This window comes from Schistocerca serialis, chromosome 11 (genome assembly GCF_023864345.2).
Source record: "Schistocerca serialis cubense isolate TAMUIC-IGC-003099 chromosome 11, iqSchSeri2.2, whole genome shotgun sequence".
Lineage (NCBI taxonomy): Eukaryota > Metazoa > Arthropoda > Insecta > Orthoptera > Acrididae > Schistocerca > Schistocerca serialis.
Window position 1 is genome coordinate 36,909,005 of NC_064648.1, and position 22,690 is coordinate 36,931,694.

A 22,690-nucleotide genomic window follows, 5' to 3' on the forward strand; every position below is an offset into this window, starting at 1 on the left:
CCAAACAGCATCAAAAGCCTGACAGATAGCCAACTAACATTTAAAAATAAATTAAAAGAATTTCTAGATGACAACTCCTTCTACTTATTGGCTGAATTTTTAGATATAAATTAAGGGGGGAAAAAAACCAACAACAACAACAACTTAAACATTAGTGTCATGCAATATTTTGTGTAATGTAATATCTTGTACAGACATCTTTTATTAACCTGACACGTTCCACATCATTACGAAGTGTCGTATTCATGATCTATGGAACAAAGTATTAATCTAATCTAATCTACTTACAACTTGTACAGAAACCAGACTACAGTTGAGACTAAAAGTGAAAGAGCATAAAAAGGGAGCAGTGGTTGAGAAGGAAGTGAGACACGATTGTAGCCTTTTCATGGTGTTATTCAATCTGTACACTGAATAAGCAGAACAGAAACCTGTGGAGAAATGTGGAAAAGGAAATAAAATTTAGAGAGAAGAAATAAAAGCTTGGGATGTCTGTTGAGGACATTGTAATTCTGTCACACAGGGCAAAGGACATGGAAGGAATGGAATGGATCACATCTTTGAGAGTCATTATGAGATAAAACTGACAAAAGCAAAACGAGGGTAACGGAAAGTCGGCAAATTTAACTGCCAGTGCTGAGTAAATTACATTAGGTAATGAGGGACTACAAGTAGCAGACAAGTTTTGATATCTGCGCAGAAAAGTAACTGATGACGATCATAGCAGTGAGAATATAGAGAGTACAGTGAACAGAAATTTGTTGTACTTAAGTGTTATGATGTCTTTAGAGAAGGAATTTGTATGGAGTGTAGCCTCTACAGGTGTGAAACATAAGTGATGAGCAGTTCAGACAAGAAGAGAATAGTGTGGTATAGAAGAATGCTAAAGATTAGATGGGTACATCACAAAACTAATGAAGAGGTACTGAATAGAACTCAGGAGAAAATTAGTTTACGGCAGAATTGGAGAAAAGAAAGGATCGATCGAAAAGACACATCTTAAGGCATCACGAAATTGTCAGTTTGGAAATGCAGGAACCTGTGTGGTACAAAACTGTAGATGGCAACAAATGGATGAACACAGTAAGCAGGTTCAGAAGAAAGAATAGTTATACAGGGGGGAGAACGCTTGCAGAGACAGCTGCATCAAACCTGTCTTCAGATCAAAGACAAGGATAACAACAACAAACATAGCAAACTTTTACACAAAGATACTTCTGCTAAGGGTAACCAAAGCAACAAGCACGCTTGTGTTGCCTTCCTACCTTTTGTCGTGCATTTTCAGGTAGCTCAGTCTCCATTCTTACACAGTTCTGCTCCTGTAACATAAACAGAAATTACTGTTCTTCCATCTAAGCAAAGTAGCCAGGACAAAATCTTTAATACATTACTGTTTTATGCGTGCTAATGGGTCAGATCCGACAACAGTATCTAAGAGTCACAACGAGCAATGGACAAATACACTTACGTTGGCACAGAGACCAGAAATAATAAGGTGTATGACCATAAATTATTAACTGGATAAGTTTCTCATTCCATGGGGTCAATTTAATATTGTTAGAAGCCTCCACAGATATGGATATTGATCTGTAAGTAATATGTATGAAAACTCCGAGTACAGAATCACAGCTTTTAGGGGGCTGGAAGCTCATTTTTCAGATCCGAGCAGTGGCCACTTGTATAGCCATTAAAATATCTGGGTTACTGTAGTTATGTTACAATATTATGAAAAGGAAAGTTGCTACTCACAGCATAGCAGACGTGCTGAGACGCACAACAAAATGACTGTCACAGATAAAGATTTCGACCAGTAAGGTCTTCGTCAAAACTAGACCCCCCCCCCCCCCCCCCACACACACACAAATGAACTCACCCACACATGACTGTAGTCTCAGGCAACGAAGGACACTGCGAGCAGCAGCACCAGGGCAAGATGGGAGTGCCGATTGGGTGCAGATAGTAGGAGGTGGGGGTGGGGAGGGGACGGGGAAGGACAGAAGGGTAGGGGTGGCGGACAGCGAAGTACTGCAGGTTAGACGGGCGGCAGGCAAGACGTGTGGAGGAGGTGTAGCAGAAAAGAAGAGACGTACAAACGGAGCTGGATGGGTGAAGACAATGACTAACGAAGTTTGAAGCCAGGGGGTTATGGGAACACAGAATGTATTGCAGGGAAAGTTCCAAACAGTGCAATTCACAAAAGCTGGTGTTGGTGTTAAGGGTCCGTGTGGCACAGGCTGTGAAGCCGTCATTGACATGAAGGATGTCATGTTTGGCAGTGTGCTCAGCAACTTCAGGGTCCACTTGTTTCTTGCCACAGTTGACTGTGGTCATTCATGCAGACAGACAGCTTGTTGGATGTTATGCCCACATAGAATGCAGCACAGTGGTTGCAGCTTAGCTTGTAGGCCACATGACTTGTTTGACAGACAGCCCTGCCTTTGATGGGATAGGTGGTAATTGTGACCGGGCTGGAGTAGGTGGTGGTGGTGGGAGGATGTATGGAACAGTTCTTGCACCTAGGCCTATTACAGGGGTATGAGCCATCGGGTAAGGGATTGGGAGCAGGGGTTGTGTAGGGATGGACGAGTATATTGTGTAAGTTAGGTGGACGGAGGAAGGGTGGGCAGGACATTTCTCATTTCAGGTAGTCCAAACCCTGGAATAGAATGTAATTCAGTTGCTCCAGTCCAGAAGCCACAGCCCCACAGAAGTATCAGTCCTTTCCAAAGGCTTCACCTTTTGTCTCACTCCCAAATTCAATCACACAGGACTTCTGAAGGACCTCCTCTCCTTCTCCCAGGCCCTACAGTGGAAACAATGTTTTGTCACCAACCCCACCCATCAGACTCGAACAAAGACCAATGTTGAACCCAAATCCCCCAACGTGCAAACTAACCTTACATCCACAGAAAGAACCGCAGTCCACCTTCTAAAAACTGATCCCAGCCTTATAATCCTATCTGTGGACAAAGATTCCACCACTGTTGTTTTGAACTGCAATGATTACCTGGCAGAAGGACTCTGCCAGCTGTCAGATACTGCCATGTACAAATCTTGCCACAGTGACCCCATTCCAGAAATCCAGCAGGATCTCCCATCACTCCTCAAATCTTAGGCCCATCCCAGAACCTCTCCCCGGAGTCCATCTCTCTGCTCACCCTTTCCACTCCCTGCACTCCTAAATGCTTCCTAAAGCCCATAAACCCACCCACCTAGGATGCCCCAATGTGGCCTGTTGCTGTGCCCCCACTGAGAGAATCTCTGCTGTCGTAGACTGACACCTTCAACCTTTTACCTGGGAACTACCCTCCTATATAAAAGATACCAAACATTTCCTCCACCAGCTCTCCACAGTTCCTGTCCCTTTACTACAGGGTGCCCTGCTCGTCACTATTGATGCCACCTCCCCTTAACACTAACATCCTCAATCCCCACGGTCCTACCGCTACTGAACGCTACCTTTCCCAATGCTCGACGGATTCCAAACTGACAACCTCCTTCCTAGTTGCCGTGACCAACTATATCCTCACCCACAATTACTTCACCTTTGAAGGCATTACCTACAAACAAATATGGGGTACAGCTATGGCCAACCGCATGGCACCATCCTATGTCAACCTATTCGTGGGTCAATTAGAGCAGTCCTTCCTAAACACCCAGAATCCTAAACCCCTCACCTGGTTCACATTCATAGATGACATCTCCACAATCTGGATCAAGGGTAAGGACACCCTATCCACATTCCTCCAGAACCTCAACTTCTCCCCCATTTGCTTCACCTGGTCCTACTCAACCCAACAAGCCACCTTCCTAGATGTTGCCCTTCATCTGAAAGATGGCTACATCAGTACCTCCATCCATATCAAACCTACTAACCACCAACAATACCTCCACTTCGACAGCTGCCACCCATTCCGTACCGAGAAGTCCCTTCCGTACAGCCTAGCCACCCGTGGTCGTCGCATCTCCGGTGACGAGCAGTCCCTCTCAAAATATACCGAGGGCCTCACTGAAGCCTTCACTGACCGTAATTTTCCTCCCATCCTTGTACAAAAACAAACCTACCCTGCCTTGTCTTTCCAGTCTCCCACCACCTCCCACAGTCCCGCCACAGAGGAGCATTCCTCTCGTAACTCAGTATCCCCCCAGGACTGGAGCAACTGTATCACCTTCTCCGCCAGGGTTCTGCTACCTCCCATCTTGCCCTGAAATGAGAAATGTACTGCCCACTATCCTTCCCACCCATCCTACCGTGGTATTCCGCCGTCCACCGAACCTACACAATAGACTCGTCCGGCCTTAAACAACCCCCCTACGTATATCCTACGTATATCTCGCGAAGAGACCACGAGGATAAAATCAGAGAGATTAGCGCCCACATAGATGCATACTGACAATCCTTCTTTCCACGAACAGTACGAGACTGGAATAGAACGGAGAACCGATAGAGGTACTCAGGGTACCCTCGGCCACACACCGTCAGGTGGCTTGCGGAGTATGGATGTAGATGTAGATGTAGATCCCCTGCTCCAAATCCCTTACCTCGTGGCTCATACCCCTGTAATAGAGGTAGATGTAAGACCTGTCCAGTACATTCTCCTACCACCACCTACTCCAGTCTGGTCACTAACATCACCTGTCCCATCAGAGGCAGTGTGAAACCAGTCATACGGCCTACAAAATAAGCTGCAACCACTGTGCTGCATTCTATGTGGGCGTAACAACCAACACGCTGTCTGTCTGCATGAATGGCCACAGTCAACTGTGGCAAGAAACGAGTGGACCCTGATGTTGCTGAGCACACTGCTAAACATGACATCATTCACGTCAATGACTCCTGCACAGCCTGTGCTTACCACCAATACCAGCTTTTCTGGCTTCAACCTTTGTTAGTGTCCTCACCCATCCAGCCCCTTCCCTGTTCCCATTCCAGCACTACACAGCCATCATTTCTCTCCTTTTCTGCTCCCCCCCCCCCCCCCCCCAACTATCCCCTGTTGTCTGTGTGACCTGTGGCACTTACCGTCCACCACCCACCATACTATACTATCCCTCCCCCTCCCCTACCTGCCTCAGCCCCCTCCTATCTGCACCCAATCACCACTCCCATCATGCACTGGTGCTGCTGCTCGCAGTACGGCCTCAGTTGCCTGACACTACAAACGTGTTATCTGTGACAGCCTTTCTGTTGTGCTATCTGTGACTCAGCACCTCAACTATACAGTGAGTAGCAATTTTCGTTTCATAATATTTTTAGATTCCATCCTGGATTTTCCACTGTTTGCAATTATGTCACAGTATATTAAGCAAGGTTTGAACAACAAACCTGAGCTGGCACGCAAACAAATTGTGCGAGTTGATTAATTCCATTCACAAAAGATTTTAACTGGGCTGAAATTAATGCTCAGCTAATGACACCATTTGTATGCGCACTGTTCAAATTTTACATAATCCACCACATTTAAATAACTCTGGCCGGAGTGAGGTTGATGGTTCAAAGTTGGACCACTGGTGTATCTTCTAACTGAATGAAGTGGACACAGTCTAAAGTGAATCAAATAGAAAAAATGCATTAATATGATAAAATTTGAAATTTCACTTTCCAAAATCTGGCTTCTAACTGAATGAAGTGGACACAGTCTAAAGTGAATCAAATAGAAAAAATGCATTAATATGATAAAATTTGAAATTTCACTTTCCAAAATCTGGCTTCAACATTAACAAAAACACGTTTTTTTATGTGCACTATTTTTATGTAGCCCCAGGGGCTTCAGCTAGAAGTACGCAGGTGGCGACCGAGGGGACCCGAGCCGAGTCTGACATTGCTTCCACTTACTTGTGTCAGACTCCTTCTTTCTCCTTCCCTGTCGGCCTCCCTTGGCCAACTCTTGCTTTTTCGACCCCAACGGTATTAGGTTTCGAGGCCCGAGGGCGTCTTTCCAATTTTCTTATTCCTTCCTATAACCCAACTCCTGAGGGGAGTCCACCCCTTAAGAAAAGCCAGCAGTCCTGTGAGCTGTGAGGGTAACACCGCAGGTTGGACGGGAGGCCAGCACCCTCTCTCCGTAAAAAATTAAACGTGCTTTCAAGACTACAAGTAAGCCTCGGAACATTACTGACAAAAATAGACGACGTCAATGGCAAAGAAACGGTATACGATTTGGAACGTGGAATGTAAGGAGTCTGTACAAGACAGGAGCTGCAATCAGTGTGGTCAAGGAAATTCAGAGGTACAAACTAGACCCAGTTGCACTGCAAGAAATCCCGTGGGACGATGCTGGGAGCATTGATGTTGAAAACTGTACAATTCTGTATGGAGCCTGTGAAGGAGGTCATCTGTTAGGCACTGGTTTCTGCGTCAGTAAGACGTTGGCCACTAATGTTTCAGAATTCATTTCAGTCAACCCAAGAATATCTGTTCTAACACTGGAAGTAAAGCATATTAAGGCGACTTTTGTGAACTGTCATGCTCCCACGGAGGAGAGCGAATGTGAAGTGAAAGACGAGTTCTATGCACAGTTAGAGGCAGTGATGGACGCTATACCAAATGGACACCTGAGGATCTTCCTTGGTGATATGAATGCCAAGGTTGGGAAAGAACAAATATTCCAAGACACAACAGGTAGGCACAGTCTACACAACCTAAGCAATGACAATGGAGTTAGGTTCATCAGCTTCGCGACATCATTAGGGTTGTTCATCTCCAGCACAAACTTCCAGTGAAAAACATACATAAAGGAACCTGGGTATCACCAGATGGGAGAACTGTAAATCAAATAGACCATGTTGCCGTTGATCTCAGAGCCAAGAGATGGGTGTTAGACGTTAAGACAGCGCGGGGTGCCGAAGGTGGGAGTCATCATTTCCTGGTCAGAGGCCATTTAAACATACAGTGTAAAGGAAGAACGGGGCCTAAGTTAAAAAGAGTGGAAAGGTACCATGTGGAGAAACTAAAAGATGAGGCAACGAAGACCAGATACCAGTTGCAACTTAGTAACCGCTTTGAAGCACTCAGCGAAGTGGACGCGAATCAGGACCTCGAACTTATGTGGGGAAACATCCAGAGCTCAGTTAGGGATACAGCAAAGGAAACACTCAGGGGAAACCCAGTGGGCAAGAAGATCTGGTTTGGAAAGGAATGTGCAGATGCCCTGGAAAGGAGAAAGGAAGCCAGGAACAAATGGCTGAAGGGGACAAATCTGGCACAGGCCAAAGCACAATTTGAGGAGGTCTGAAAGACTACACAAGCAATTCTGAGAAGAGCAAAGAGGAAATACATAAGGAATATCATCACTGAAGCAGAAACAGACTTCAGAGGACAAGAGACGAGGGAAATGTTTCTGAGGGTGAAGTACCTCTGCAAAGGTCACCAGGCCAAGCAGAAATTTGTCAAAGATTTCCGTGATAAGATCCTGACGAACGATAGGGACATAGCTGAGAGATGGAAAGAGTACTTTCAACAGCTGCTAAATTGTGATGAACCCGAACTGCAGTTTGATTTCCAGTATACAATTACAGCCGATGCAGACTATCCCCCACCTATCCTGGATGAGATAAAAACCAGAATCAGACACCTTAAACAGAATAAGAGTCCAGGTCAAGATGGAATACAGGCTGAAATGATCCTGGCAGGAGGAGAGAAACTTGCAGAAAAAATACACCGACTGATACAGGCAATATGGACCAAAGAAGAACTACCAGGAGAATGGAAAACAGCTCTGATTTGTCCAATACATAAGAAGGGCGACAAAGTGAAATGTGACAACTATCGACGAATCGCCCTGCTTAACGTCTGCTATAAGATCCTGTCCAATTGCCTCATACATAGAATTCAGCCAGTGGCAGAATCGGTGATTGGGGAGTACCAGGGAGGTTTCCAGCCAGGACGGTCAACAGTAGATCACATCTTCAGGCTCCGGCAGCTCACTGAGAAACTGGGTGAATATGGTAAAGATTTGCATATTTTATTCGTTGATTTTAAGAAGGCCTACGATTGCATACATCGCAAGAGCCTGCTCAACTGTTTAAGGGAGTTTGGCATAGCAGAGAAACTCATCAATCTGATAAAGATCTGTCTGAACGAGACACATGCAAAGGTGAAGATGGGAAATCGCGTAACTGAGGAATTTGAAATTGTGACAGGACTCAGGCAAGGAGATGGGTTGTTCCCTATCCTGTTCAACTTTGCCCTCGAGAAGATCGTACGCGAGACCTTCCGAGAGAACGAAGGGATTGAAATCGGAGGAAAGAGACTGGCATACTTAGCCTATGCAGACGACATCTGTTTACTCTCTAGGTCGGAAGAGGAGTCGGAGCAAATGACCAAAGCACTAAAGGAGGCTGCCAGCAAATTTGGGCTAAACATAAACGAAGCTAAGACAGAGTACCTCGTTATGACGCGTGGTCATTGTCAGACTGCTGGTCATCTACAATCACTGCAGGTTGGGGACCATTCCTACAAGAGAGTGCAAGAATTCAAATACCTAGGGGCACTTTTCACTGAGAGCTCGTCATGTGAAGCAGAGATCAATGCCAGAATACAAGCAGGAAACCGATCTTACCACAGCCTAGCACAACTGCTTTGGTCCAAATCTCTCTCCAGACAGTTCAAGATTCAACTGTTCAAAACCCTGATCCAGCCTGTTGTTCTATATGGCTGTGAGACATGGAGTATCCGGAAACAGGACTTCCATAAGCTCCTTGTTTTTGAGAGAAAAGTGCTTCGGGAGATCTTCGGTCCGGTTCTGGATGCAGATACAGGGGAATGGAGGATCAGATACAACCGAGAGCTTGAGGAACTATACCAGCCAGCGCAACATAGCAGGAGCTGTCAAAGCCAAACGAATGCAGTGGGCCGGCCATGTGGCCCGGGTGGAGGATCACAGATGGCCTCGGAAGCTCCTGGATTTCACACCTACAGTAAAGAGACCGCCAGGGAGACCCGAGAAGTGTTGGAGGGATGGACTCCATGAAGATTTAAAACAAATGTCAATAGATGTGGACAAATGGCGGATAGCAGCAATGGACAGAATACAGTGGAGGAGGAAACTTGTAGATGCTTGCGGCCCACTGGGCCTGATCACGTAGTAGTAGTAGTAGTAGTATTTCTACATTTTGAACTTTTGTGACTCAGTTCAAATTTTTGTAACGAGGTACAAAAGTACATGTAATTAATGTAATTCTATTGTTTTGTTATAGATTATTCACTGCCACGATATAAGCAACATGGTTTGAGAGACAATAAAAAATAGCTATAGCGGATCAGTCATTGCCTGAGTCGACAAAAATCTACATTGGTTGCCAAGCTATGGCAGTCAAATGAAAAAATTATGGTAGAGCAAACGTTGGGAATCAGAATAAAAATTGCTCCTATCGTAGCACAAAGAAAGACAAATATGTCCGAAGTAGAGTTGTTGTTGTTGTTGTTGTTGTGGTCTTCAGTCCTGAGACTGGTTTGATGCAGCTCTCCATGCTACTCTATCCTGTGCAAGCTTCTTCATCTCCCAGTACCTACTGCAACCTACATCCTTCTGAATCTGCTTAGTGTATTGATCTCTTGGTCTCCCTCTACGATTTTTACCCTCCACGCTGCCCTCCAATGCTAAATTTGTGATCCCTTGATGCCTCAAAACATGTCCTACCAACCGATCCCTTCTTCTAGTCAAGTTGTGCCACAAACTTCTCTTCTCCCCAATCCTATTCAATACCTCCTCATTAGTTACGTGATCTACCCACCTTATCTTCAGCATTCTTCTGTAGCACCACATTTCGAAAGCTTCTATTCTCTTCTTGTCCAAACTGGTTATCGTCCATGTTTCACTTCCATACATGGCTACACTCCATACAAATACTTTCAGAAACGACTTCCTGACACTTAAATCTATACTCGATGTTAACAAATTTCTCTTCTTCAGAAACGATTTCGTTGCCATTGCCAGTCTACATTTTATATCCTCTCTACTTCGACCATCATCAGTTATTTTACTCCCTAAATAGCAAAACTCCTTTACTACTTTAAGTGTCTCATTTCCTAATCTAATCCCCTCAGCATCACCCGATTTAATTTGACTACATTCCATTATCCTCGTTTTGCTTTTGTTGATGTTCATCTTATATCCTCCTTTCAAGACACTTTCCATTCCGTTCAACTGCTGTTCCAAGTCCTTTGCTGTCTCTGACAGAATTACAATGTCATCGGCGAACCTCAAAGTTTTTACTTCTTCTCCATGAATTTTAATACCTACTCCAAATTTTTCTTTTGTTTCCTTTACTGCTTGCTCAATATACAGATTGAATAACCCTGTCTCACTCCCTTCCCAACCGCTGCTTCCCTTTCATGCCCCTCTACTCTTATAACTGCCATCTGGTTTCTGTACAAATTGTAAATAGCCTTTCGCTCCCTGTATTTTACCCCTGCCACCTTCAGAATTTGAAAGAGAGTATTCCTGTTAACGTTGTCAAAAGCTTTCTCTAAGTCTACAAATGCTAGAAACGTAGGTTTGCCTTTTCTTAATCTTTCTTCTAAGATAAGTCGTAAGGTTAGTATTGCCTCACGTGTTCCAACATTTCTACGGAATCCAAACTGAGAAGTAGAGTTAGGGAGGTAAAAGAAGGGACTAGCTTTTGACTTATCTGGCAGTTTCAAAGGCATTTAAGTTAGCCGTCCTTTCCCAGTGCAAGGTGTTGGCACGCCTCCATATTCCTATTTACTCACTAGAGTCACTGGTCCTGTGCCCAAAATCCAGAAGATTCATCAGCCACACAAAACAATACACACTGTGATATGGCTGTAGAGCATACATGTAACAGCTAAACAAGTTTTTCTGTGGGGATAACATTTTTGGGGATGGGTACATTATATTACAGACATGGGTATCAATACTAAAACCTAAAAATCATAGAATTTGATGTGATGTTTTGATTTATATGTCTCTTAAGCTGCCAGATAGGTCAAGAAGCTAGTTTCCTTCTTTTGCATCCCCAACTTTGCCCCGGACATATTCACCCGTTTTGTGCTGTGATAGGAGCACCTTCCATTGTGGTATTTATATTGGCAAATATTTGTAGTAATAATTACTTTGGGTTAAAGGTTAAAAGTTTTCTCTACAAAAAAGGAGGAGAAACGTCTGTGGCAACTAAAGAACAATAAGCCTTCTAAATGTTTCTTACAAACTCTACACAGAATTAACAATAAAATGAGAAAGATAGCTTATGCACTTGTAAAGGAGGAATAAAATGAGTTTCAAATGGGATGATCTTTTAGTGCAGTGTTACTATTGAACTGCAGCACATAGAAAAACGACAAGAATACAACTTGGACACTCAAATCACATTTGAAGATATGAAAAGACTTTCAATAGAGTGAAAGGATCCAAGCTTTGGAACATCAAGGAAAAACATGCATATTAGAGGCATTTAATACAAATAATAAAGAATTTGTAACATCACAAAGAAATTATAATAAATACAGATAGTTAGGAGACAGATCAATAAAGATCAACAGAGGAGTGTGACAAGGGTGTTGACAAGGGTGTAGCCTTTCACCTATTCTATTCAATATATATCTAGACAACATTTGTAGACAGAGGAATGGAAAGTTAAACTGGGTGTATACGTGGACAAGGAAAAATAAAGTCCCAGATTTTTCCTGGATTTCCCGATTAAAAATACACTTCTTTCCCGGTGAAAATACACGTTTTCCATGTTAAGTGACAGTATACTTTCCCCTGGGACAGTAAAACTTATCAATTCTATGAATGGTTAAGGTTTCAATATAATAGAAGGAAACATTCCACGTGGGAAAAATTATATATAAAAACAAAGATGAGGTGACTTACCGAACGAAAGCGCTGGCAGGTCGATAGACACACAAACAAACACAAACATACACACAAAATTCAAGCTTTCGCAACAAACTGTTGCCTCATCAGGAAAGAGGGAAGGAGAGGGGAAGACGAAAGGAAGTGGGTTTTAAGGGAGAGGGTAAGGAGTCATTCCAATCCCGGGAGCGGAAAGACTTACCTTAGGGGGAAAAAAGGACAGGTATACACTCGCACACACGCACATATCCATCCACAGATACAGACACAAGCTGTCTTTCAACAACTTCTTTGCCTCTACACTTCTGCCTCGACTGACATCTCTGCCCAAACTCTTTGTCTTTAAATATGTCTGCTTGTGTCTGTATGTGTGGATGGATATGTGTGTGTGTGCGAGTGTATACCTGCCCTTTTTTCCCCCTAAGGTAAGTCTTTCCGCTCCCGGGATTGGAATGACTCCTTACCCTCTCCCTTAAAACCCACTTCCTTTCGTCTTCCCCTCTCCTTCCCTCTTTCCTGATGAGGCAACAGTTTGTTGCGAAAGCTTGAATTTTGTGTGTATGTTTGTGTTTGTTTGTGTGTCTATCGACCTGCCAGCGCTTTCGTTCGGTAAGTCACCTCATCTTTGTTTTTATATATAATGGTTAAGGTTTTATATACCGGTGTAGAACTTGCCGGCACATTAAAGAGAGAGAGAGAGAGAGAGAGAGAGAGAGAGAGAGAGAGAGAGAGAGAGAGAGAGAGCCTCCATATTTTCATATTACAAAAGTATAAATTCGAATTCCACCAAACACAGCACGTTAGTGTCCAAAGTGTTGTGTCTGTAGCTGGGCCGACACCGTGAAGTTGATATGGCTGAAAATGAACGCTAGACTAACGCTGTAGCCGATAGGGCACGCAAGGCTAACGCCGACGGGCGTGAAGTCTGGAACATGAGAACTTATAAATGAATAAGAAGAAAAGTATGTAGATGCTTATTACTTATCTTTTAATTAGTCCTTGGAATACATCTCTCTTGAATACTCGTAAGCTATAGGCACGGATACAAATGGCGCCTTGCTAGTTCGTAGCCATTAACTTAGCTGATGGCTATTCTGTCTCTCGGCTAATGAGAGAGAAAGGCTTCGTACATCTGGTCGGTAGCTAGGTTCTCGTACAACTGGGCGGTAGCTAGGTTCTCGTACAACTGGGGCGAGTGCTCTCTCGTATCACGAGACCTGCCTTGGTGGTGGCGCTAGGTCTGCGATTACACAGTGGCGACACGCGGGTCCGACATGTACTAAATGGACCGCGGCCGATTTAAGCTACCACCTAGCAAGTGTGGTGTCTGGCGGTGACACCACACAAAGCATTGAAACTGACATTGTGGTGTGTCTCGGTAGGCCAATCATGGCTCGTTTGACGTGATCTCACCAGCTGACGACAGCAGATATTCAGAGCTTAGGACACGTGATGTACTCAGTCAATAGCATCACTGTTAAGTAGCGCGAACACACAAACAAGAAAAGTTAATGGTTTAAATTAATATACACAGTGTACATATAGCAAACATATAATATTGGTCATTTTTTGCATTTGTTACACTTTAAGATACATCACATAAAAATGTGCCAGTAAAATTTTAATCTTCTGGGCTCGAAATTCTTCTAAGTGGCTGGCCCTCAAAGTGTTAAGTTTTAAATGAGATTCAAATGCTCTGTCATTTAAGAAATTCATCTTGCGTAAAAGAAAATTTTGAAACTAATGCTTCTCAAACCACCATTTTCTCGAGACCTGTTAGAAACTGGCTCGTTTCAGCAGCTGCCAGAGAGCGTCAGAAAACAGGTGTTAATGGGTGTGCGCAGCTACGATGACGTACGAAGTCCATGTTTTCGCACCACAGTCTAACATTATGTTACACTGTGGTTTGTACATATAAAGCATTAATTTACGTTAAGTAATAAAAGGAACAGGACATGAGAGGCTGCTCCAAGGGCATCAGAATTTGGTAAGCCATTCTAAAATGCATAATTCGGCTTACAGTGCACATTCATATGTCCAGATTCACAGTGAAGTAGGCCCCAACCTGATATTAAGGTTTTAAGATGAAAATGTGCACTTGAAATTCAGTGCACAGTTGAAACTAGCAAACAGTTTGGACTGCCTCTGTGAAAAAGATTAAAAAAGCCAAATTTCTTTAGCAACAAAAATAACTTCATTCTTCTGGAAGGTGCTTAATGCTTAACAGCAAAAAATAAAATCAGAAAACAAACTAATAACATATTTTAGCTTTCCGTAATTCACTTGATAGCTCCAGGCCACAGAAATCCGTTTTGTTTTCATATGACGTGAGCACTTGAAAGAAGAGGAAACAGCAAAATCACTAGCAGCCACGCTTAAGTAGACAGAAGGGGGAGAAGATACTGCTGACAAGTGACTCAACTACGCACGTGTGTGGGCCCGCTGGAAAGTGCTCAAACAAACCTTGTGACAGAAGCAGTTTGTTGTTATGAAGTACTGCGCAGTTGTTGTCCTAAAGCTTTTGATACATTTTGCTGTTGACAGACGTTAGAGTATCAGTTCTTACCAGCCAAATTTACAAAATTTTAACTCAAAACTAAAACACTGAAAAATTCCCAGTTTTCTCCCAGATGAAAAAATTCCCGGGATTTTTCCCAGATGTCCCAGGGCGTACACACCCTGTATGAGAGCACACATACAGAAATACTCCGTGTGTATACATAGTTAATGATATGAATATAATAGAGGGAAACATTCCAGGTGGGAAAAATATATCTAAAAACAAAACACACACACACACACACACACACACACACACACACACACACACACACACACACACACACACACACACACACACACAATTCAAGCTTTCGCAGTGTATACCTGTGCCTTTTTCCCCCTAAGGTAAGTCTTTCCGCTCCCGGGATTGGAATGACTTCTTACCCTCTCCCTTAAGCAGCCTACACACAGCCGGACCGGTCCGCCGACCGACCCGTTGAGAGGGTTGGCCCCGACCGGCTCGCCTGTGTGTGAGATCGGTAGGAAGTGAAAAATGGCTAAGCAGGGATGGCTAGAAGTCAAATGTAAGGATATAATAGAGGCATATATCACTAGGAGTAAGATAGATACTGCCTACAGGAAAATTAAAGAGACCTCTAGAGAGAAGAGAACCACTTGTATGAATATCAAGAGCTCAGATGGAAACACAGTTCGATGCCAAGAAGGGAAAGCAGAAAGGTGGAAGGAGTATATAGGGGGTCTATACAAGGGTGATGTACTTGAGGACAATATTATGGAAATGAAAGAGGATGTAGATGAAGATGAAATGGGAGATATGCATGAAAAATTTGACAGGGCACTAAAAGGCCTAAGTCGAAACAAGTCCCTGGGAGTAGACAATATTCCATTAGAACTACTGATATCCTTAGGAGAGCCAGTCATGACAAAACTCTGGTCTGGTGAGCAAGATGTATGAGACAGGTGAAATACCCTCAGACTTGAAGAAGAATACAATAATTCCAATACCAAAGAAAGCAGGTGTTGACAGGTGTGAAAATTACTGAACCATCAGTTTAGTAATCCATGGCTGCAAGGTACTAAACGAATTCTTTGCAAGTGAATGGAAAAACTGGTAGAAGCTGACCACGGGGAACATCCATTTAGATTCCGTAGAAATGTTGGAACATGTGAGGCAATACTGACCCTATGAATCATCTTAGAAGATAGAGTACGGAAAGGCAAACCTATGTTTCTTGCATTTATAGACTTGAGAAAGCTTTTAACAACATTGATTGGAATACTCTCTTTCAAATTCTCAAGCTGGCAGGGGTAAAATACAGGGAGCGAAAGGCTATTTATAATTTGTATACAAACGAGATGGCAATTATAAGAGGTGAGGGGGCATGAAAGGAAAGCAGTGGTTGGAAAGGGAGTGAGACAGGGATGTAGCCTATCCCTGGTGTTATTCAATCTGTATATTGAGCAACCAGTAAAGGAAAAAAAAATTGGAGTAGGAATTAAAATCCATGGAGAAGACATAAAAACTCTGAAGTTTGCCGAAGACAATATAATTCTGTCTGAGAGGGCAAAGTACCTCGAAGAACAGTTGAATGGAATGGACAGTGTCTTGAAAGGACGATATAAAAAAAACGAGGATAATGGAATGTAGTATAATTAAATCAGGTGATGCTGAGGGAATTAGATTCGGAAATGAGACAAAGTAGGTGAGTTTTGCTATTTGGTGAGCAAAATAACTGATGATGATCTAAATAGAGGGGATATAAAATGTAGACTGGCAATGGCAAGAAATTCTGAAGAAGAGAAATTTGTTAACATCGAGTACAGATTTAAGTGTCAGGAAGTCGTTTCTGAAAGTATTTGTATGGAGTGTAGCCATGTATGGAAGTGAAACATGGACGATAACTAGTTTGGACAAGAAGAGAATAGAAGCTTTCGAAATGTGGTGTTACAGAAGAATGCTGAAGATTGGATGGGTAAATCATGAGACTAATGAGGAGGTATTGAATAGAATTGGGGAGAAGAGGAGTTTGTGGCACAACTTGACTAGAAGAAGGGATCGGTTGGTAGGACATGTTCTGAAGCATCAAGGGATCACCAATTTAGTTTTGGAGGGCACCGTGGAGGGTAAAAATCGTAGAGGGAGACCAAGAGATGAAAACACTAAGCAGATTCAGAAGGATGTAGGTTGCAGTAGTTACTCGGAGATGAAGAAGCTTGCACAGGATAGAGTAGCATGGAGAGCTGCATCAAACTAGTCTCTGGACTGAAGACCACAACAAGAACATGCCAACATAAGAAAAAGAAAGGAAATGTTGAGTGCAAACAATGCAGAACTCCCTGTACAAAGACCTGCGCACAACCAAAGAAGATAAAGTTATCCTTCTGGAGGGATAAAGATGGTGAGGTGTACTACAAATTCCTTCCCTGAGGTGTAACCAGCAATGTTGACATTTGCTGTCAACAAGTGAGATGTCTTGAGATGCAATACAAAACAACAACCAGGATAACACTTGCTCACATTCTGCTAGTGTGACTAAAAGCACTATACAGGAGTTAGGTTGGGAAGTATTCTGGACCGACCTTATTCACTTGTTCTTGCAACTTCAGATTTTCCACGTTTTCTACTCTCCACTGAACAACCTTCACCGAACTTCCTTTCCAGATAAAAATGCACTCCGAACACAGTTCACCGAGTTCTTTACCTCAAAACCACAGGATTTCTACAGCAGTGGAATCAAGAAGTTACCACAGTGTTGGCAGACTGTTGCAAACAGTGAAGGTGAATGTATTACTGGTGATTAAAGCCTCTGTTGTGTGTATCTGTTGGGTTTATTAAACTAATGGAAAAATGCTACAGACTTATGCACCAACCTAATACAAACCTAGACCTCTCAGAAGTTTTAATATGGGTGAACAGGAGCTTTACAAAAATACTTTCACACTCAGTGATGTAAACAAGGCTGCAGTTACAAATATGCACCTTTAGGATGTCGGTGCAGACTTACACATTAGGTGTATCAGGTAAGAGAGCTAACGGAAAGGCTGGCAGCTGCAGAGTCAAACAGTTGGGGTGCTGGTGCAGACTTGTATGCAACAGTTCTGTTGTGTAAGATGGTTTTAAATAATGGGATAACAACTGCAGTTTGCCCATCTTCTAGTATATGACGGTATTTAGAAAATTTAATAGCTTAATATTTAAATAATTCCACACTGAGATTGTCTACTCATGGTTATTTTAGGGTTTTGGAATAATTCAACACAGCATTTAATTCTTCCACTGATACAAGATTAATATGCACATCGCTAATTACAGTGTCCGTATTTTCCTCCAATTTTGGGAGTCAAGCCGCTCATTTTCTGAAATGGGGTTAATTTGAATCTTATCTTTATACATACTAGAGTTACAGTTACGAGGTCTGTTCAAAAATTGTGCAACACTCGTAATTTCGAGCCAATGGTAGGCTGGAACGAAATGCAGTTGTCACCCCTGCACGCACCTGCATTTAATGTGTAACTGCCACAAGTTTCATCATTGTATGTGTGTTAGTTATTGTTCAGTGCCTTATTCAGTAGAACATTGTGTTGCACAGTTTGTGAATTTCGAGATGGCAGAGTTAGAGGAGTAACATGCCTGCATTAAATTTTGTGTGAAACTCAGGAAAACCTTTACAGAGTCAAACCAAATCACGCAGGAAGCCTACGGGGATAAGTGCTGTAGACGTACTCAGTGTTGTTCCAATATTTTTATGGAGGATTTTGAGGAGAGAGCACTCGACTCTGCCACTTTTAAACCGACAGTATTTTGGCGGTATGTTGATGACACTCTTATAGTGTGGCCTCATGATCTGGACCGTCTCCAAGAATTTTTACATCACAAGAACTCCATACATGAAAACATAAAGTTTACCACGGAGATAGAAAAAGATGGTTGCCTGCCATTTTTAGACGTCTTGGTGCGACGGAAGAGTGACGGCACACTTGGTCACTCGGTGTACAGAAAGCCCACTCATACAGACCTGTATCTACAAGCTACTAGTTGCCACCATCCAGCACAAACAATGGGCGTTCTCAAAACCTCGGTCCACCGTGCCCATACTATCTCTGACGCCGACAGTCTTCAAGCGGAATTGGAACACCTACAAAAAGTATTTTGAAGAATGGCTTTGCACCTAGGCAGGTGAACAGAGTGACGCAGACCTACAAACGACGGAACAAGGAAGAGGAAGAGGCCTTCAGGTCGACTGTTTATCTACCATTTATTGGGAATATTTCTTCACAGATAGGCAGAATATTGAGAAAGTATCAAGTGAGAATCATCTTTCCTCCTCCTTCCAAAATTTCATCACTGGTGGGATCCGTTAAAGACGACCTGGGCCTGCGTAAACCAGGTGTTTACAAAATTCCATGTGAATGCGGCAAATCATACAGGGCAAACGACACGAACTGTGCAGGAACGCATTGTGGAACACCGACGGCATACTCGCCTTCTCCGACCCACCGAGTCCGCAATCGCCGAACATTGTATTTCCACAGACCATTTCACGAATTACGACGACACAAAAATTTTGGCCCATACATCAAACTTTTGGAGCTCGATTATCAATGAATCTGTGGAAATAAGATTGTCTGACAACGAGACCCTCGTCAATCAAGATAGCGGTTATCAGCTGAACTCTGCTTGGAATCCTGTTATAGAGAAACTTCGTAGTCGACGTAGTTATCCGCATAAAGATGGAAATCGACCTGACACCGATACGCCAGGCTTTCACAGTGGAGGGCGCGAGGCGCAGCGCACGGAGCCGTTACGAACGCGCGCGCAGAGCAGCGCATGCGCAATGTCACCTCAGAAGGCTTTAAATAGCGGAGCTCAGCGCGTACTCGCCAGTACTACTACAGTGGCACTCACCTGAGGATGGCCAGAGGACTCTGTGCCGAAATATCGTGGCAGGAGGTTACTGATATCCGGCAGTTCTCCCGTGTTTTTATGGAACAATCAGTACGCCGGGAAAGCTTTAAACATCACATCAAGCGTACTCAGTGTTACGTATGGTTCACACGGTTTAAATATGCCCGGATGGACGCTAAAGATCTCCCTAGTACATGTCTGGAACGTCAACGAAACTGTGCGAGCCAATCGAAGACTGACTGTCCGAGAGATTGCAGAAGAATGTAACATTTCCGTTGGATCACGCCACGAAAACCTGACACAGCATCTCGGAATGCGTCCTGTTGCCGCCAAGTTCGTACCACGGCTCAAGAGTGGAGACCAGGAAGACCTTCACCTCTCTATCTGTGAAGAGCTTCTGGATCGCACAAATGAGAATGTGATGTTGCTTAAGAGAATCGTAACTGGTGATTAGACATGGTTCTATGGTTATGATGTTGAGACGAAGGTTCAATCTTCACAATCGTTTGGGAAAGGTTATCCGAGACCAAAAAAAGCTCGTTAGGTTAAGTCAAATGTCAAAGACATGCTGATAGTTTTCTTTGACTTTGAACGATTAAATTCATCACGAACTTGTGTCGCAGGGACAAACTGTTAATTGATGGCACTATCAGGATGTGATGTGATGCCTGCGAGCAAATGTGAGAAGGAAACAGCCTGAAATGTGGGTCTCGCATCACGATAACGCATCCGCGGATTCGTCTCTGTTGGTGCACGAGTATTGCACAAAAAACGAAATCACTGTGCTGTCCATAATCTCTAGACCTGGCCTCAGTGGACTTACTTTTACTTCCAAAGTTGAAAACTTCGTTGAAAGGACGAATATTTGCAACGATAGATGAGATGAAAGAAAATTCGCAGGCGGCGCTTCACGCAATGTAGCAAGAGGTGTACCGAGACTGCTTCTGCAAGTCGAAACGGAGTTGGGAGCAGTGTACCAATCATGGAGGAGAACATTTCGAAGGAGACCGTGCACAATAAGTAAAAGGTAAGTGGACAAAGTTATTGAATTTCCTGAACTGACCACATACATTGCCCCAGTATTATCACACTCTCTCAAGGAGAGCACTCATATCAAAGATGTAAACACTGATCTATCATTTCACAAGACGAAGTGGTCTACAAGACACAACAATGTTATGGAAATTGAGTCTGGCTGCAAAAGGGTACAATCTCACCCCAGCAAATGAGAGTACTCACCTCCATTGCAGATGAAAGACCTGCTTCCATGGTGCCCCAGAGTTGACTCGGATGCCCCTTTAATTAACGGCAACCCCAGCTGTGATGGAACGGGAAACCACCAGATTCACGTTTTGCTCAATACGTCAGTAGGCTGATAGATTGTGTTGCTCAGTTACCTACAGACATGCCAAAGAATTTTCAATATGAACAGATTCAAACAAAAGTTAAGATTGTACTACCAGACAGTCCACCAACAAATTATCTAATTATCTACGCTGTCAGCAGTATGACGAGGACCGATGTGCACGGATACTCCCAATTGGGGTTTGGAAAGAAGTTATAATTCCTTTGCAAAAGTTTTTAATATCTTGGAAGCAGACGTAAGGTAGAAAATTGTAAATCACCAGATATTCAAAAACATGTGAAAAGTCTACATCATCAAGCTCTGCTTCCCTAAATCATCAGAGTATCTACACTTGGAATGTAAATCTCAGTTAAGACTACTGTTCGTACACTATGTGATCAAAAGTATCTGGACACCCCCAAAAACATATGTTCATCATATTAGCTGCTTTGTGGTGCCACCTACTGCCAGGTACTCCATATCAACGACCTCAGTAGTCATTAGGCATCATGAGAGAGCAGAATGGGGTGCTCTGCAGAACTCACGGACTTCGAACGTGGTCAGGTGATTGGGTGTCAGTTGTGTCGTACGTCTGTACGCGAGATTTCCACAATCCTAAACATCCCTAGGTCCACTGTTTCCGATGTGACAGTGAAGTGGAAACTTGAAGGGACACTTACATCACAAAAGCATACAGGCCAATCTCGTGTGTTGACTGACAGAGATCGCCGACAGTTGAAGAGGGTCGTAATGTGTAACAGGCAGCAATCTACGCAGATTGTCACACAGGAAGTCCAAACTGCATCAGGATCCAGTACTGTGACAGTTAGGCAGGAAGTGAGAAAATTTGGATATCACAGTCAAGTGGCTGCTCGTAAGCCACACATCACGCTGGTGAATGCCAAACGAAGCCTCGCTCGGTGTAAGGAGTGGAAACATTGGACGATTGAACAGTGAAAAAATGTGTGGAGTGACAAATCACGGTACACAATGTGGCGATCCGATGGCAGGTTGGTATGGCGAATGTCCGATGGTCGTCACCTGCCAGCGTGTGTAGTGCCGACAGTAAAATTCAGAGGCGGTGGTGTTATGGTGTGGTCGTGTTTTTCGTGGAGGGGGGCTTGCAACCCTTCTCGTTTTACGTGACACTATCACAATTCAGGCCTACATTGACGTTTTAAGCACCTTCTCGCTTCCCACTGCTGAAGAGCAATTTGGGGACGGCGATTACATCTTTGAACACAATCGAGCACCTGCTCATATGCACAGCCTGTGGGTGAAATGGTTACACAATCGTAACATCCCTGTGTTGGACTGGCCTGCAATGGAGTCATGACCTGAATCTTATAGAACACGTTTGGGATGTTTTGGAAAGCTGACTTCGTGCCAGGCCTCTCATCAGTGCAGCACTCCATGAAGAATGGGCTGCTATTCCCCAAAAAACCTTCCAGCACCTGATTGAACGTATGCCTGCGAGAGTGGAAGCTGTCATCTAGGCTAAGGGTGGACCAAGACTATATGGAATTCCAGCATTACCCACGGAGGGCACCACGAACTTGTAAGGCATTTTCAGCCAGGTGTCCAGATACTTTTGATCAAATAGTGTAATGTTACAGATTTTAACCTCTGCGGTATATGTACAGATGATACTGTTTTCTGAGCTTAGCAAAGTTAGATAATCACGTAGTATAGACTGAGATGACAAAAATCATGGGATACCTCCTGATATTGTCTCCGAGCACCTTTTGCAAAGTATAGTGCATTGCCTCAATAAGTCGTTGGAGGCCACCGCAGATATATTGATCCGTGCGGCCTCTACAGCTGCCCAGAATTGCAAAAGTGTTGCCATTGCGGGATTTTATGCACAAACTTACATCTCGATTAAGTCCCATAAATATATGGGATTCGTATCAGGTGATCTGGATGGAGAAATCATTCACTCGAATTATCCTGCATGTTCTGCAAACCAATTGTGACTTGATGACACTGTGAACTGTCATCCATAAATCTTCCATTACTGATTGGGAACATGAAGTAGAAGAACGGCTTCAATGGTCTCCATGTAGAGGAACATAACCAATGATGGTTTAGTTGGAC

At 43.5% G+C, this 22,690-nt stretch overlaps 1 protein-coding gene across 5 annotated transcripts in view; it reads right to left on the reverse strand.

The window, feature by feature from the left end:
- The window catches only part of LOC126426773 (zinc finger protein 723-like), a 203,167-nt gene that overhangs the window by 136,237 nt on the left and 44,240 nt on the right, over nt 1-22,690 (reverse strand). For 4 of the 5 annotated variants that reach the window (XM_050088762.1, XM_050088763.1, XM_050088759.1 and 1 more), the window contains exons 2-3: nt 20,488-20,645; nt 1,266-1,319 (exon numbers count right to left, since the gene is read on the reverse strand). In XM_050088762.1, coding sequence (XP_049944719.1) covers nt 1,266-1,319; nt 20,488-20,517 — 84 coding nt within the window. In that variant the 5' untranslated portion in view covers nt 20,518-20,645. The remainder of the gene's footprint in view (nt 1-1,265; nt 1,320-20,487; nt 20,646-22,690) is intronic. The other variant, XM_050088761.1, reaches the window with a different exon arrangement.